The sequence below is a fragment of the Candoia aspera genome, chromosome 5 (genome assembly GCF_035149785.1).
Source record: "Candoia aspera isolate rCanAsp1 chromosome 5, rCanAsp1.hap2, whole genome shotgun sequence".
NCBI classification, from domain to species: domain Eukaryota; kingdom Metazoa; phylum Chordata; class Lepidosauria; order Squamata; family Boidae; genus Candoia; species Candoia aspera.
The window spans coordinates 91,981,136-91,997,191 of NC_086157.1; the positions used below are offsets into that span (position 1 = coordinate 91,981,136).

General features: G+C 40.0%; 1 protein-coding gene across 1 annotated transcript in view; it reads right to left on the reverse strand.

The window, feature by feature from the left end:
- Nucleotides 1-13,854, reverse strand: part of RFC3 (replication factor C subunit 3) — a 31,268-nt gene extending 17,414 nt beyond the window's left edge. The window contains exons 1-2 of the mRNA XM_063305697.1: nucleotides 13,637-13,854; nucleotides 5,777-5,914 (exon numbers count right to left, since the gene is read on the reverse strand). Coding sequence (XP_063161767.1) covers nucleotides 5,777-5,914; nucleotides 13,637-13,723 — 225 coding nt within the window. The 5' untranslated portion in view covers nucleotides 13,724-13,854. The remainder of the gene's footprint in view (nucleotides 1-5,776; nucleotides 5,915-13,636) is intronic.
- Nucleotides 13,855-16,056: the final 2,202 nt, after the last annotated feature.

The following is a 16,056-nucleotide window of genomic DNA, read 5'->3' on the forward strand; positions in this document are numbered from 1 at the left end:
TCAGACGCTTCCGAAAGGCCAGGAGCGATGGGGCCAATCTCACCTCCGGGGGCAGCATATTCCACAGGGCAGGAGCTACTGCAGAGAAGGCCCGCTTCCTGGTCCCCGCCAAACGAAGTTGTCTTAGAGATGGGGTCCGCAGCATGGCCCCTCTGCATGATTGGGTGGGACGGGCTGATGTAATGGGGAACAGGCAGTCCCTCAGGTAGCCTGGCCCCATGCCATATAGGGCTTTAAAGGCTTTTGTTCCATTTTAGTTAGAGAAATGATAACCTGTCCACTGCTTTTTATTTCTTGTACTAATTATGTCCCTCTTGACATAAGAACTGTCTCTGAACATCAGTGATGACAACGCTGTCTGCCAAGTTCTAGAGTTGGGTGAGAAAAGGGACTTAGATACAGGAACAGCAAGGAAGCATCAAACACAAAGAATAGCGAGTACTTCAAATGAAGAGAAGCTTTAAAAGCTGATTTCCATCAAACTTCACATAAGATACACAGACACTGCATGCTTCAATGCACAGCTTTCTCCACAATGGCACCGTTGGGATTGAATGGCCAAAGCCACTGGAAGGTAGTAGTTGAATGCACACGGTGGGGGAGCCTGTCATAATAGTATATTACTTAATTTTTAAAAATTAAGTTAAATGGCAAAAGCTAAACTAAACAAGGAATAATAAAGACCACTTATATTCATTTTGCACAATGTTTTAGACACTGAAACACTGAGCTTCAAGTCATGCCAATTATTAAATACTGACAGTTTTTTGATTTTGCTGATTAAAATAAAAATCATTCCAAATTTGAAGTGACAGAAGGAATCTCTTTAATAATATATTTACTGGTGGTTGCTTTACTCCCCAAGCTACTAACTAAGCAAAAGAACTCATTTTGACTGTTGAGCTTTAAAAATTATTTTTATCAAATTATTACTATTATATGAGAAACCACTGGTCACTGTAAGCAAAAGCACAGTAAAGTTAACTGATCTCTTGATTATAACTGCTGATTCAGTGTGAAACAGCACAAACTAAACTAAATGCTAGGCCAAATTATTTCCAATATCATACAGTTGAAGAAAGATAATAGCGCAAATCAATACTCTTAATGCTAATTTGCTAATTACATTTTCTGTAAAGCTAAAAGGCTAAACTAACCGAGTCCACACATTTGGCAGGAAAAAAACAGGCTACATTATAGTAACAGTTTCCAGATAATAACAATTCCACTATTTTCAGCATTTGTCAGATAGTATCTTAAGTACAATGTTCTTTGGGGCATCGCATTTTAAGAACGGGTTTGACAAAGTGAGGTACAGTAGTCCTTGACTTACAACAGCAATTGGGACTGGAATTTCTGTCACTAAGCAATACGGTCATAAAGTGTGACTGCATCACTTAGCGATAGCAATCCCTGCAGTTCCTGTTGCTGTTGTTAACCGAATCCCAGTTGTTCGGCAAGGCAACTGCCTGCTGGCTTCCCACAACCAAATCAGAGGGAAGCAGGCAGGAAGTTGCAAGTCTCAGGTGGATTGCAAGCAGGCCAGAAGGCAGGTAAGTGGCTGCTGCTGGGTGGTGGAGGGTGCAAAGGAGTGCAGGAGGGTGTGAGGGAGGTGTGGCAAGTCTCAGGGAGGGTATATGGGGCTGCGCAGGGGTGCGGCAAGGCTTGAAAAGGGTGCCCGAGGGGAGGCATGGCAAAGCTCAGGGAGAGTGCACAAGGGCGTGTGAGGGTGCAAGGGAGGTGTGGTGAGGCTCAGGGAGGATATGCAAGGGTGTGAGGGGATTTGTGAGGGAGGCGCTGTGCGGCTCTGGAAGGGTGCACTGGGGTGTGCAAGTGGTCAGTATAGTGTGAGTGCAGAGGGGCTGGGAGAGGGTACACAGGTGGGGGAAACTTACTCCAGTGACTTGCAACCTTCCCTGCCAGCTTCCCCATTGACTTTCTAGGGAAGCCAATAGGGAAGGTCGCAAATGGCGATCACATGATTGTGGGGTGCTGCAACTGGTCATAAGCACGAACCGGCTGCCAAGTGCCATGATCACGATCATGTGACCTGACTGCGGGGGTGCTGGGATAGCTAGAACTCTGAGGACCAGTCATAACCACCATTTGTTCAGTGCCATTGTAACTTGGAATGGTCACTGAATGGTTATAAGTTGATGATACCTGTATGCCTGGGAGAGGCTGGGCAAGCTTCTAACAACTCAGACTGACAGATACATAAACTGTTCTATCAGATACATTTGAAAGTGTTAGATATATTTAGACCAGAGAAAAAATATAAAGGGGAGACATGATTTCAGTACTTAAATATCTGTCTTGTTCTCTGCTCTGGAAACAAAACTAGAAACAGTATATTCAAATTATGGGGAAACAGATTTCAAATCAACACGAGAAAAATCTTCCTACTGGAAACAGTTGTTTGACAGGTGAATAAAAGATGGTGGACTCTTTGAGACACTTATGCAAAGGTTAGATGACCATTTCTCAGGAATGGCTTTGCTGATTCCAAGATCCCATTCAACTCCATGGTTGATGAGTTCTACGAAATGTGCTCTAACTGCCAATGTAGATTAGAAACTGCACAATTAGGAACTGCACATTTGGTTTGTATTGCATAAAACTGAGTTATTATTTATTCTCCAACGTCTGTCAAATAAATTCCCTAGGCACTGGTCATTTCAAAAACAGAAAACTACTAAAATCTAAGAATATAAAATTAGAAAGTTGTTATTTGAAAAAAAAAATCCCTCAATGCAAAGCCAAAAAAAGAGCAAATATTATATTCAAGAGCTAATACAATCAGAGCGGCATAAGGAGTGAACAGTGATTTAAATCTAACACCAAAAGAAATAGTGTTATGGCTGTACAAACATCTTTAGAGTGATAATGCCGAGAATGCTCTCTTTCCATCTATAGTGGTCTCTTGTATAGGTGACTTTAGGGCAGCCTTTTCCAATGCAGTACACTCCAGATGTGTTAGATTTCGACTTCTATAATTACCAACCAGCATGGCAGTTATGGGAATTAAAATCATACATATTCTGAAAAACATCAAATTCAACAATGTGGCTTTAGGAAAAGAGTGTATAACATGTAGTCATCCATATTTTGCTGAACTACAACTCCCAACAACCTCAGCCAGCATGGCCAATGGTGACGGATACCGTAAGATGCCGTTCAACAAAACCTGAAGGGCCACATGTTCATTCAATACTTAAGTTTCTGAAGAAACAAAAAAAAAAAGGAGATTTCTTTCTTTAATACAATTGAAAGGCCACTCAACCCCAAATGACTCTGAGTGGCTTACATTACAAAAAAAAGAACAATTAAAAAAACAAATCATAGTGTCCAGATGTTACATGTTGTACTGAAATGCCAAGCTGGAACAACAACCAGAAGCCAATACAGATGAGATGGATTGGCATAATGTGTTAAAATTGCCTCATCCTGCTAAAATTATTCTTGTCAGATTCAATCACATATTACATTAGCCAAATCATAAAATTACCAGTTTGATAAAACCATTTTCTTTGCATTTTGTCTTAAAAACTGAAAGAATTTAACGAATGGATTATAAACTATTTCCTAATATTTTCTTTTTAAATTTAAAGAATAGACACCTAGATAGATTAAAAAGCCTTCAGTCTCCAAAATTACCTAAAAACCTAGCAAAATTTTTATATCAGATTGAACAGTATCAGGTAATTACAGTTACCTATATACTGAGAACAAATTACATAGCAGAGTTTTCAAACAGAAACCTAAGAATGTATTTCTTCTTCCAGGGGGCACTAAGATTTATTTTCAAAAGAGAAGGACTTAGACTTCGGGTCTCATAGGTTTGCTGCTAGAGCTTGGTAGATGCTCCTATCCTCCACCTGTCCTCAAGCACTAAAAGAAGGGTGGGTACTGGCTATATTGTCCGCCCATTCATTTACATCTACAGAGGATTTTAAAAAATGTTCCATGCCTATGTGTATCTCTCTCCAATTTTTTTTTCTGAAAAAAGCCAGAAAACCGTTCTTATCCCTACCCTGTCAGCTTCAGAATTCCTGGAAATGTTTTATTTCTATTCCTGATTGGATCTATTTAGAGTGGCATAAAGAACCATATAGGCTACTTAAAGCTCTAATAATTACAATGGACACCAAAGTACCTTCCCTTGATCTAGAAGGTGTACAGGTGGCTTATTTAGGACTGATCATATTTTCTCTTTGTTCAAAGGAACCTGGGATAATTCCTTTTCCTAAGAAATCAGCCATGAAGGACTTCCGGTGGAGGCATGGCAAACTAAACATATCTCAGTGGAAAGTGGAGACAATGACCACGGCAAAGACCAACGAACCAGTGATTTATTCCTGAACAAAAGAAAAAATAACTATAAGTTTAAGAACTTAAAGAACTTGAGAGAAACAGCAAAAAGCGAAATAAGATTTTGAACTAAGAAAGTTATATTGAAATTGAAACTTTTACTATACGATTTTGGAATTAACAATATAAAATAAACAGCTTTTCATGAGAACCAGAGTTATTTTGACTACCACAAGTCATAACAGAGATAAGAGATCTTATGATTTAAATTGGACTCTAGAGGCGACAAAAGTCCAGGCAAACAAGGGAAAAAAAAAAAATTACCTTCAGGATTGGGATTTACAAAATGACCCAAAATACCGTAACATTTGAAATATTAAAGGAGATCTTCAAAGAATGGGGCCAGAAATTAGTAGGCACAACATCAACAATATCAGTAATGATGTCTGCTTCTATGGATAGACTATGACTAAAGGGTGTTAATGAAGGAATGATAGATGTGAAACAAATTTTGCTTGATGCAGAAGTAGTGGAATCAGAAATACTGGATTAAAAAAAGTGTGGATTACAAAATAGACAAGGCATTCAAATTGGAAATACAAATGACAGGAAAAAGTATGGATTACAAGATAGAGAAGAGCCAGGAGAACGACCCTGATAAGGACTTTTTACAGGATACACAAAAGAAGTTTGTTAAGGCTTTGAAAATCAAAGGGGAAATACAAAAGACAAACCAAGACAATGACCTGGATAATGACTTTCCACTGGATTTACAAGAGGTCTGTTAAAGCCTCGAAGAAGTACTTGTGGTGGGAAAAAGACAACACCTGAGTGAATTAAAGATCAAGACTGTTAGATGTAAATGAAAGTAATATAAAGTTGGTTTGTTTGATCAAGGTTAAAACAAGACATGTCTTATAAAGCTCTGGTAACCCTTTACAGACTTTTTGCTGACACCAGGACTGAAAAGTTGATTATTTATGGTTTTTCATATAGAAGGAATGTGTTATGGGAAGAAGAAATATTTGTTTGTAACTTTATAGGGGGTGATGAGTTATCTGTTTTTACTTGTTGTGATGAAGACTGGAAGTCTTCTTTACATATTTCTTTTCTTTTTCTTTATTCTACTTCTTTCCTCTTTTTTTTTGTCTTTTTCTTTTTTTGCACTTCATATTCTATCTCTTTTTTCTTTTTCTGAGTTTAATTTGTATTTGTTTTTACTATTGCTATTAAAATCTTTAATATAAAAAATTAAAACTCATTAGAAGCCAGCCATGAAAAGTAACAATGAAGTGAATATGGATTTAAGACATATTCTACAAAGCATCTTGCAAACCTCCTCACACCTATAAACTGAAAGTCATCTAACAATGGACCTGACAAGACCTATGCTCATTTAAAAGGCTCAACTTCTAAAAATAATTGTCTTAAACACTTAAAGATTTATTTTCAAGATGTTTCTTACTGTTATAGTTTGATGTTCAATCCGCAGTTTCTCTACTCCAGAGCCATACAGCTCTCTTAGCAGACACATTATTCTTGTCTTCTTTCCAGCTCCCGATGGCCCATAAACTAAAAGATGAGGAAAATCACCACACTGAACCTGTGAAACAGAACGTATACAAGGGTAGTACTTTTATGTGTAGTTTGTACTGTAAAGATAAAGAAAACTTGATCATATCCCAGACACAATTCCCACCAAGCCTTCAGATTGCTTCAATTATATTTTGAAGATTACTGATATTTATTCATAAGACAAGGACACACTTATATAGAGTTCAAGAGGATATACCACTATTGAGAGTTGTCAATATATACTGAGAGGCCCAAGATTCCTGGCATACCAGGATGAGTATTCTTGGAATTTGATGGAATGCAACCCACAACAGACATTTGCAGTAATATTAAATGACAGCATGAAGCCCATTATCAAGAAGCAATATAAAGAAGACCTGAAGCTCACAAAATTACTTGGAACCCAGCAAAACTAGAGCTCAGTTGCAGAATTCATGTTTTTAGGCCAAATCTGCCACGATCATATCTAACAGGACTGCAAAACAGTTCCACTATAAATTCTAGATAATTTAGTTGACAATGACCTAAATGAACCAATAGCTGGCTTCAGCATGATACAGGCTCTTACATTCCTCTGGCAATTTATACCCAGGACAAAATTAATTATGTTCGGTTGTAAAACTCAGCTAAATGTATTCTTATTTTTTTGGATTCTTCAGCAAAGGATCGTTACCTTGTCGTGGTGCTGGAGCTTGAGCACCTCAATGATGCCATGAGCTAAACCGTGAAGGGCCACCCAAGACGGGAAGGTCATGACAGAGAGGTCAGACTAAATGCGATCCCTGGGGAAGGTAATGGCAACCCACCTCAGTATTCTTGCCGTGAAAACTAAATGGATCAGTACAACCAGAGATATGTCGGTATACCATCGGAAGATGAGACCCCCAGGTCGGAAGATGGTCAAAATGCTACTGGGGAGGAACAGAGGATGAGCTCAACTAGCCCCAGACGTGATGACGCAGCTAGCTCAAAGCCGAAAGGACAGCTAGCGGCCGACGGTGCTGGTGGTGAACGGCGAATCCGATGTTCTAAGGATCAACACACCATTGGAACCTGGAATGTAAGATCTATGAGCCAGGGCAAATTGGATGTGGTTATTGGTGAGATGTCAAGATTAAAGATAGACATTCTGGGCGTCAGTGAACTGAAATGGACTGGAATGGGCCACTTCACATCAAATGACCACCAGATCTACTACTGCGGACAAGAGGACCACAGAAGAAATGGAGTAGCCTTCATAATTAATAGTAAAGTGGCTAAAGCAGTGCTTGGATACAACCCAAAAAACGACAGAATGATCTCAATTCGAATTCAGGGCAAGCCATCTAACATCACAGTGATCCAAATATGCCCCAACCACAAATGCTGAAGAAGCTGAAGTAGAGCAGTTCTATGAGGATCTGCAGCACCTACTGGACAACACGCCTAAAAGAGATGTTATTTTCATCACAGGAGACTGGAATGCTAAGGTGGGCAGTCAAATGACACCTCGAATTACAGGTAAGTATGGCCTGGGAGAACAAAACGAAGCAGGACACAGGCTGATAGAATTTTGCCAAGACAATTCACTCTGCATAACAAACACTCTCTTCCAACAACCTAAGAGACGGCTTTATACATGGACTTCACCAGATGGACAACACCGAAATCAGATTGATTACATCCTTTGCAGCCAAAGGTGGCGGACATCTGTACAGTCGGTAAAAACAAGGCCTGGAGCTGACTGTAGTTCAGATCACGAACTTCTTCTTGCACAATTTAGGATCAGACTAAAGAGATTAGGGAAGACCCACAGATCAGCTAGATATGAGCTCACTAATATTCCTAAGGAATATGCAGTGGAGGTGAAGAATAGATTTAAGGGACTGGACTTAGTAGATAGGGTCCCGGAAGAACTCTGGACAGAAGTTGGCAGCATTGTTCAGGAGGCGGCAACAAAATACATCCCAAAGAAAGAGAAAACCAAGAAGGCAAAATGGCTGTCTGCTGAGACACTAGAAGTAGCCCAAGAAAGAAGGAAAGCAAAAGGCAACAGTGATAGGGGGAGATATGCCCAATTAAATGCAAAATTCCAGAGGTTAGCCAGAAGAGATAAGGAATTATTTTTAAACAAGCAATGCGCGGAAGTGGAAGAAGACAATAGAATAGGAAGGACAAGAGACCTCTTCCAGAAAATTAGAAACATTGGAGGTAAATTCCAGGCCAAAATGGGTATGATCAAAAACAAAGATGGCAAGGACCTAACAGAAGAAGAAGAGATCAAGAAAAGGTGGCAAGAATATACAGAAAACCTGTATAGGAAGGATAACAATATCGGGGATAGCTTTGACGGTGTGGTCGGTGAGCTAGAGCCAGACATCCTGAAGAGTGAGGTTGAGTGGGCCTTAAGAAGCATTGCTAATAACAAGGCAACAGGAGACGATGGCATCCCAGCTGAACTGTTCAAAATCTTGCAAGATGATGCTGTCAAGGTAATGCATGCTATATGCCAGCAAATTTGGAAAACACAAGAATGGCCATCAGACTGGAAAAAATCAACTTATATCCCCATACCAAAAAAGGGAAACACTAAAGAATGTTCAAACTATCGAACAGTGGCACTCATTTCACATGCCAGTAAGGTAATGCTCAAGATCCTGCAAGGTAGACTTCAGCAGTTCATGGAGCGAGAACTGCCAGATGTACAAGCTGGGTTTAGAAAAGGCAGAGGAACTAGAGACCAAATTGCCAATATCCGCTGGATAATGGAAAAAGCCAGGGAGTTTCAGAAAAACATCTATTTCTGTTTTATTGACTATTCTAAAGCCTTTGACTGTGTGGACCATAACAAATTGTGGCAAGTTCTTAGTGGTATGGGGATACCAAGTCATCTTGTATGCCTCCTGAAGAATCTGTATAACGACCAAGTAGCAACAGTAAGAACAGACCACGGAACAACAGACTGGTTTAAGATTGGGAAAGGAGTACGGCAGGGCTGTATACTCTCACCCTACCTATTCAACTTGTATGCAGAACACATCATGCGACAAGCTGGCCTTGAGGAATCCAAGGCTGGAGTTAAAATCTCTGGAAGAAACATTAACAATCTCAGATATGCAGATGATACCACTTTGATGGCTGAAAGTGAAGAGGAACTGAGGAGCCTTATGATGAAGGTGAAAGAAGAAAGTGCAAAAGCTGGTTTGCAGCTAAACCTCAAAAAAACCAAGATTATGGCAACCAGCTTGATTGATAACTGGCAAATAGAGGGAGAAAATGTAGAAGCAGTGAAAGACTTTGTATTCCTAGGTGCAAAGATTACTGCAGATGCTGACTGCAGTCAGGAAATCAGAAGACGCTTAATCCTTGGAAGAAGAGCAATGACAAATCTCGATAAAATAGTTAAGAGCAGAGACATCACACTGACAACAAAGGCCCGCATAGTTAAAGCAATGGTGTTCCCTGTAGTAACATATGGCTGCGAGAGCTGGACCATAAGGAAGGCTGAACGAAGGAAGATCGATGCTTTTGAACTGTGGTGTTGGAGGAAAATTCTGAGAGTGCCTTGGACTGCAAGAAGATCCAACCAGTCCATCCTCCAGGAAATAAAGCCAGACTGCTCACTTGAGGGAATGATATTAAAGGCAAAACTGAAATACTTTGGCCACATAATGAGAAGACAGGACACCCTGGAGAAGATGCTGATGCTGGGGAGAGTGGAAGGCAAAAGGAAGAGGGGCCAACCAAGGGCAAGATGGATGGATGATATTCTAGAGATGACGGACTCGTCCCTGGGGGAGCTGGGGGTGTTGACGACCGACAGGAAGCTCTGGCGTGGGCTGGTCCATGAAGTCACGAAGAGTCGGAAGCGACTAAACGAATAAACAACAATTTTTTTGGATTAGTAAATCCTGTGAACCCAGCCACTATGAATTGTAAAACATGGTTTATGTTTTAACATTTTTTAAATTTATTTTCAGACTGCTGTATACAACTCAAACTGCTGCATAAAACGAGGTTCACCAGATCTTACATTCCAGGTCAAGGTCTGTATTAGATCACAAAAGGCAAAATTTGAGTTTTGTTTAAGATTAATTACTTTCACTCCAAAGCAGTTTCAATTCATCCCTAGCTTTGCAACAAAGCACTTTCATTATTTTATTGCAGAAGTTTACAAGGTGTTCCTATTTCATCTTTGGCATGACACAACCTTGTACAGAGGGACTAAGTCAGGCATAAACAGACAGTTATCCTGGGATGTATCATTTCTCCATAAACAAGATTTCAAAATGAACAATACCATCTAGGGTCAAACAGAACAAGTCTGAGAGGAAGACATGGCAAACTGTAGTAAATAATTGCTACAAAGAAAGATGCCGCAATTTAAGCTTGCCAAAAATATATGCCTTCCAACCCAAGAACCTCATACTTTCTAATTTATGGATATTCCTGAAGGAACATCTACAAATGCTCATAAAGAAACCTTTTAAGAAAGTATTTTATGTCTTGCCTGAAATTAAAACACAAAGAGCACATTCAAAATCCAAATAGGGGAACCGTGAGATTTATTTTACAGAATTTTCAAACTCTGAACTATGCTAGCGAAGGAAATCCCCATCTTCAGATAGTTCATCCTTTAACCATATTGGCCATAGTCCAAAATAAGAGTTCACTGTTTTTACACTCCAATGGGAATCAAGCATGTGCACTTAAAATTGTGTTGGATCTTACATTTCATTTCTAATGGGCAATGACTTGGATTTGAATATATCTACAAGTCATGCTCTCTATATATAGAGATTGTAGAATATATCTACAAGTCTGCAGTGGAACTGTAATGTTATTAATAAACACTAGATGCAGAGCATGACTAGAGTACTTAAGAATATAAATGCTAGTCCGTACTTCAGTACTGTTTATATCAAAAGCGCAGCCCTGGGACCCCCAGCATCCCTTTTATGCCCCCAAAATGGGTGAAGCAAAAAAAAAAACAGGCACTGAAATTTTGGCAAGCTTGGGCATTTTAAGACAAATATTTAAGATATCCATGCAGATACTTCAGGTACCCATTTTATCTTGTAAAACACCTGAACACCCCCATCACACTTAGCCCCTGCCAAACAGGTATTGACCAATTTTGGAGTACAACACTAAACATGTCATCAAGCTCTGATACAGATTTTGAATCAACAGAAATTATATATTCTAATTTACACTCAAAAGTGGGGAGCTCTTACAATGGCTGTGTGGAGATGATATAGAATGAATTCTGCTGATTGTGATTTTCTGTTTTTTAAATTGATTATGGACAGTTTTTATATGTTTGTATATTGGTTTTTAACTTGTTTTTATTGGATTGTTTTTACCTGTTATGAGCCATCCAGAGTCACAGATGAGATGTGCAGCCATGTGCAGTCAAGGTGTTTAGGAAATTGTTGTAGACACATAGAGAGTAATCAACTCATGTAAGAGTTAAACAGGACATGGACATGACAGAAAATGGCAGTTTGTATAACCAAGGAAGTATACCAACAAGTATACTTCCTTACTTTCTGTGGAAAGCAAGTCAGACAGCTTAAAGCACAAAAGGAAATTATGCTTACAAAGGGAAGCTAAAAACAACAAAAAGACTTTTGGCAGTGACAGTAGTAAAACGAAGGAAAAAGGGTTGGTCCCATTGCTTAGGAAAGATAATAAAATAATAAGAGGTTAGAAAAATCAAGGGCAGAAGTATAAGATGGAGGGACCATACAGAATAGTAATACATGCAGAAAGGATCTAGGGGTCTTAATGGATCAAAAGGTAAATATGAGCCAACAGTGTGATGCAACTACATAAAAATAAAATTCAATTTTATTTTTCAGCAGAAGGATTACATCAAGATCAAGTGACGTAATTCTTCATGTCTATTCTGCATAATGTAGGTACGTTATTGCATCCAGTTACACACACTGCATTTTAAGAAGGACATTGACAAACTGGAGGTTGTCCAAAGGACAACAACCAAGATGACAAGAGGAATAGAAGGAAAAACTTTTAAGGGGAGATTGGAAGTATTGAGTATGTTTAGCTTGGAGCAGAAAAGGCAACAGGGAGACAGGTTGACTGTCACTGAGTATCTGAAGAGCTGATGTATAGAAGATGGGGCAGAACTATTTAGAGTTATTCCAAAAGACAAGATAAGCAACAACAGGTTTAAATTTCAAGAAAGTTGATTTGTTTGAGGAACCGCCTACATTCAACTGTTTCTGCCCAGGTGGTGAAATCGGGTCTCTTTGATAAAACAGTGTCATCTATCAGGACCTAGGAAGCATGCCTTCTCAGTCACAGCACCTGCCTTCTGGAACAGCTTCCACCCACCCCCAAGATTTGTATGGCTCCCACCATGATGACATTCAGAAAGCTACTGAAAATGTAGTTATTCTCCCAGGCCTTGGGGCAGTATACATACATACATACACACACACACACACCTCTCAGTCATCTGCCACCACAGAAAAGTCTCTCTTATAGAGGCCCATCTGATCTCCTTAGGTGAAGGAGCCTGGAGGAAGGTCTCATTAGAGGGCCTTAAAGTCTGGGTAGGTACTTATGGGAGAAAGTACTCCTTCAGGGAACCTCGTCCTGTTTAGGCTTTAAAGGTCAAAACCAGCTCTTTGAATTGGATCTGGAAATGGACCAGCAGCCAGTATAGATGGCAAAGTACTGGCATAATATGTTCATAGCAGTCAGTCCCAGAGAACAGTCTAGCCACTCTATTTTGAACTAATTGAAGTTCCCAGATTTTTTTTTCCAAAGACAGCCCCATGTACAATGCGTTGCAATAATCCTACCAGGAAATTACCAGAACATGACTGTTGAAAGGTTTCTTCTGATCAGGTAAGGTCATAGTTGGCACTCTGTGCCACTAAGGTCACGTGGACCTCTAGTGACAGCAATAGAATCAGGAGCACCCTCAACTGTGAACCTGCTCCTTTACGACAAGTACAGTCACCTCTCAGCTGGACAGATGCACTACCCACAAACAATAAGTCCATCATGTCTGGATTGAGGCTCAGCTTATTGGCCCTCATCCAGTCCATGACTCTGCCCAAGCACTGGTTCAGAACACCAAACGTATCACTTGTGTTAGATGAAAAGGAGAAGCAAAGGTACGCATCATCCGCATATTGATGGCACCTCAGCTCACATCCCCAGATGACCCAGTTTTAGGTCGATGTTAAAGAGCATAAAGGTTAAAATGGAGCCCTGAAGGACTCCATAACCCAACTGCCCTGAGTCAGAAGAATAACCCACCAGCAAGGAAATGGCCATCCAAGTAGGAGTGCAGCCACAATAGTTTGGTAACCCCACATCCCACTTCTGACAGCCTGTCCAGAAGGCTGTTGGAATTGGTCAACATCAAAAGCCACTGAGAGATTCAAGAGGCCCAGCAGGATTGCATTCTCTCTTTTTCCCAGCACAGGTCATCCACAGGTGACCAAGGAGGCTTCTGTCTATACAGGTAAACACGATGTTATATATGCTCCTGTTAGATACAATCCTTTTAATTTCTTGGCTTTGAAAATGCGGCTTTCCACTAAAAAGGGGCCCCAGGGAATAAAAGGTCTTCTAATAGCTAAGAAACAGGCAGTAAAAGCAGCAGGGCACAGTGGCTGCCAAAGCAAGTATGAAGAGGAAGAAGTAACAAAAGGACATGCACCCGGGGATGCTATTTCTCCTCTTCCTTCCTCTCCAGATAGGAAAGAGCCCAAACACCACCGCCTCTCACCAGGTTGCGAAGCTGCGCCGCCTGCTCTCGATGATAATCTAATTTGCAGAGAGAAGTCGGCCGGTATTTGTCCACCCAGAGGCTCATGGCCGCGATCTGCCGACCGAAACCTGAAGAAGTAAAAGAACCGAGTTGAAAAAGCGCGCTCTACGACCGCAAAAGCTTCAGAATTCCCGCCCTGTACAAGCACCCCAGCACCGGAATGGCGTAGCAGCGCATGCGCCCCATTTGAGTTTCGCCTCAATTCGCCTGCGCTCGTTGTCTTCCGGTCATTATGTCAGCTTCGGGTGGTGGTGGTGGTGGTGTTTTTTTTAGTACGGTGGCTGGGATGGGATAAAAGAAAAAGACGCAAACTACCGCTATTGAAATGGAAGTTTGGCGAATAACCGCAGTGCATGTGCAGAACACAGAAAAAATGTGACGATGGAGAAATTCCCGGCGTGGAGGTGATGTTCGTAGGACTGCGCTTTAACTTGGAATAAAATTTATTTAATAAGCCTGTGAGCTAGGCTCAGCCTTATAGGCTGTTTCGCATAACCCATTCATCCGTGATCAATTGAATTGTGCTTTATTCAACCCAATTTTCCTAGATGGCATGATCCACTGAGCAATACGTTAACAGCCCGGGCTGGATTCACACAAACTGGTTAGCACTTGGAGAAAATCCTAGGGGTGGGCTAGACTGGGAAATCGGGGGCGTGGGGGGAATCCTGGCAGAAGGCAGTTCAGAACCACTTGAGTATTGGAAAAAGATACCGAAACGCTTCCAAAAAGTTACCAGAAGCTGAGGTCGACTCGAAGATTTTATCTTTTTATACTGAAAACTGTGCAAACCCAGCCATTCTAGGCTATGATGTGATTTTGTTTGATTTACGTTTTGCCTGTCTTGAGACACCGCTGAATATGATTTGTAAATCATGGTTAGTTTGTGTAAACTAGCAGATGTGCTTTATTTACTATTACATGGTTAAAGAGCTAAATACATTCTGTGGATCCAGCTTCTATGCAATGCTTATATGCTGTTGCTTTGTTTGGTGTGTCATGTGAATCCAGTAAATTAGGTTGGGTAAACCATGGATATCTATGCCTGTAAATACAGTCCATATGTAGAATGAATTATACTTCCCCACTGTCACAGCTAGCACAGAAATCAATTGAACTGGCAGAGAAAGGATGAAACAATTAGAGGGCATTGAAATTCTCCGCACCTATGGCTATGTAAAGGGGAGAGGGAGGAACAAATCCTAAATAAAGTTTTGAAAATGCATCAGACCCAATAACATCTTTTCTACAGAAAGTTGGGATACTTCCCTTTCTCTCTCATTTACTTCAGCGCATCTCCTTCATCACCTATGGCTCCTAAGAGAGTGCTGAAATATCTTTGTTTATTGTTAGGCCTAATGTATATAGGCAACAACATCATTAGGGCTACAGTCTTTAAATCAGTTTCATTAGTTTTATTATTTTGCTTTTGTGAAGTGCCCTGGGAACACTGATGAAGGGTAACTTGTGAAATTTTAAAATGAAACCAGTTGCTACTTTATATTTTCTTGCCAGGGAGTAAGAGCCACTTAACCTAACAAAACATATTACTTAGGAGATGTATTATTACCAACTAATTTTAGCTATATTTGTTCAGTAAGCCTGACTTAGTAGGGCTTATTCCTCCTACACGAAGGTTCATAAGCTTCCCATCCCTATCTATTTAAAAGTAAAACTTGCTGGCTCAATGAAAATTACTCCAGAAAAGCATATAATGTTGCTTAATTAACAGGGTCAGCTTTCTTTGATAAAGACATAATTTTTCAGGCTACTATGACTACTATGACCTAAAAAGGAGATGAAAATGAATGGTTAAAGTGAAGAGTAAGACACATTATTATCAAGTTGCAGGTTGATTTAGATTTCTTTTAGTTGCATAGCAGATAGAAAAGGGGATATAGCCATTGTGTCTTAAATGACTAATATTATTCTTCAGTAGCTCTAAAAATATTTGGGGTGCTGTTAAGTTGTAAATATATTTAAAGACAATCATGTTAGTCAACTGAAAATTCTTTTAGAATCGGAGTACTGGATATAGGATACAAAAATCCATATGGCAGCAAATATATATATAGAGAGAGAGAGAGAGAAAATGAAATCTTTGCTGTTTTCCAATTATCTGGATTTTTGAGGCTTATTATTACTCCTATAATAAGCTCTTTCTCTACAATGCTATATAGGTGCATTTTACTTACTGGAGCAAAGGATAGAGGCCAATCAAAGACATTTCCAGAGGAAAAAATAAAGACAATCAGATTGATATAGTTTAACACATAGCTATGCAGATGAGCAGAACTAAAGCCTGGGGAGTATGGTGAAAAGATTAAAGTACAGAGCTTGCATTTTGAAGTCATGTTAATTCTAAAAGTAACCATGTT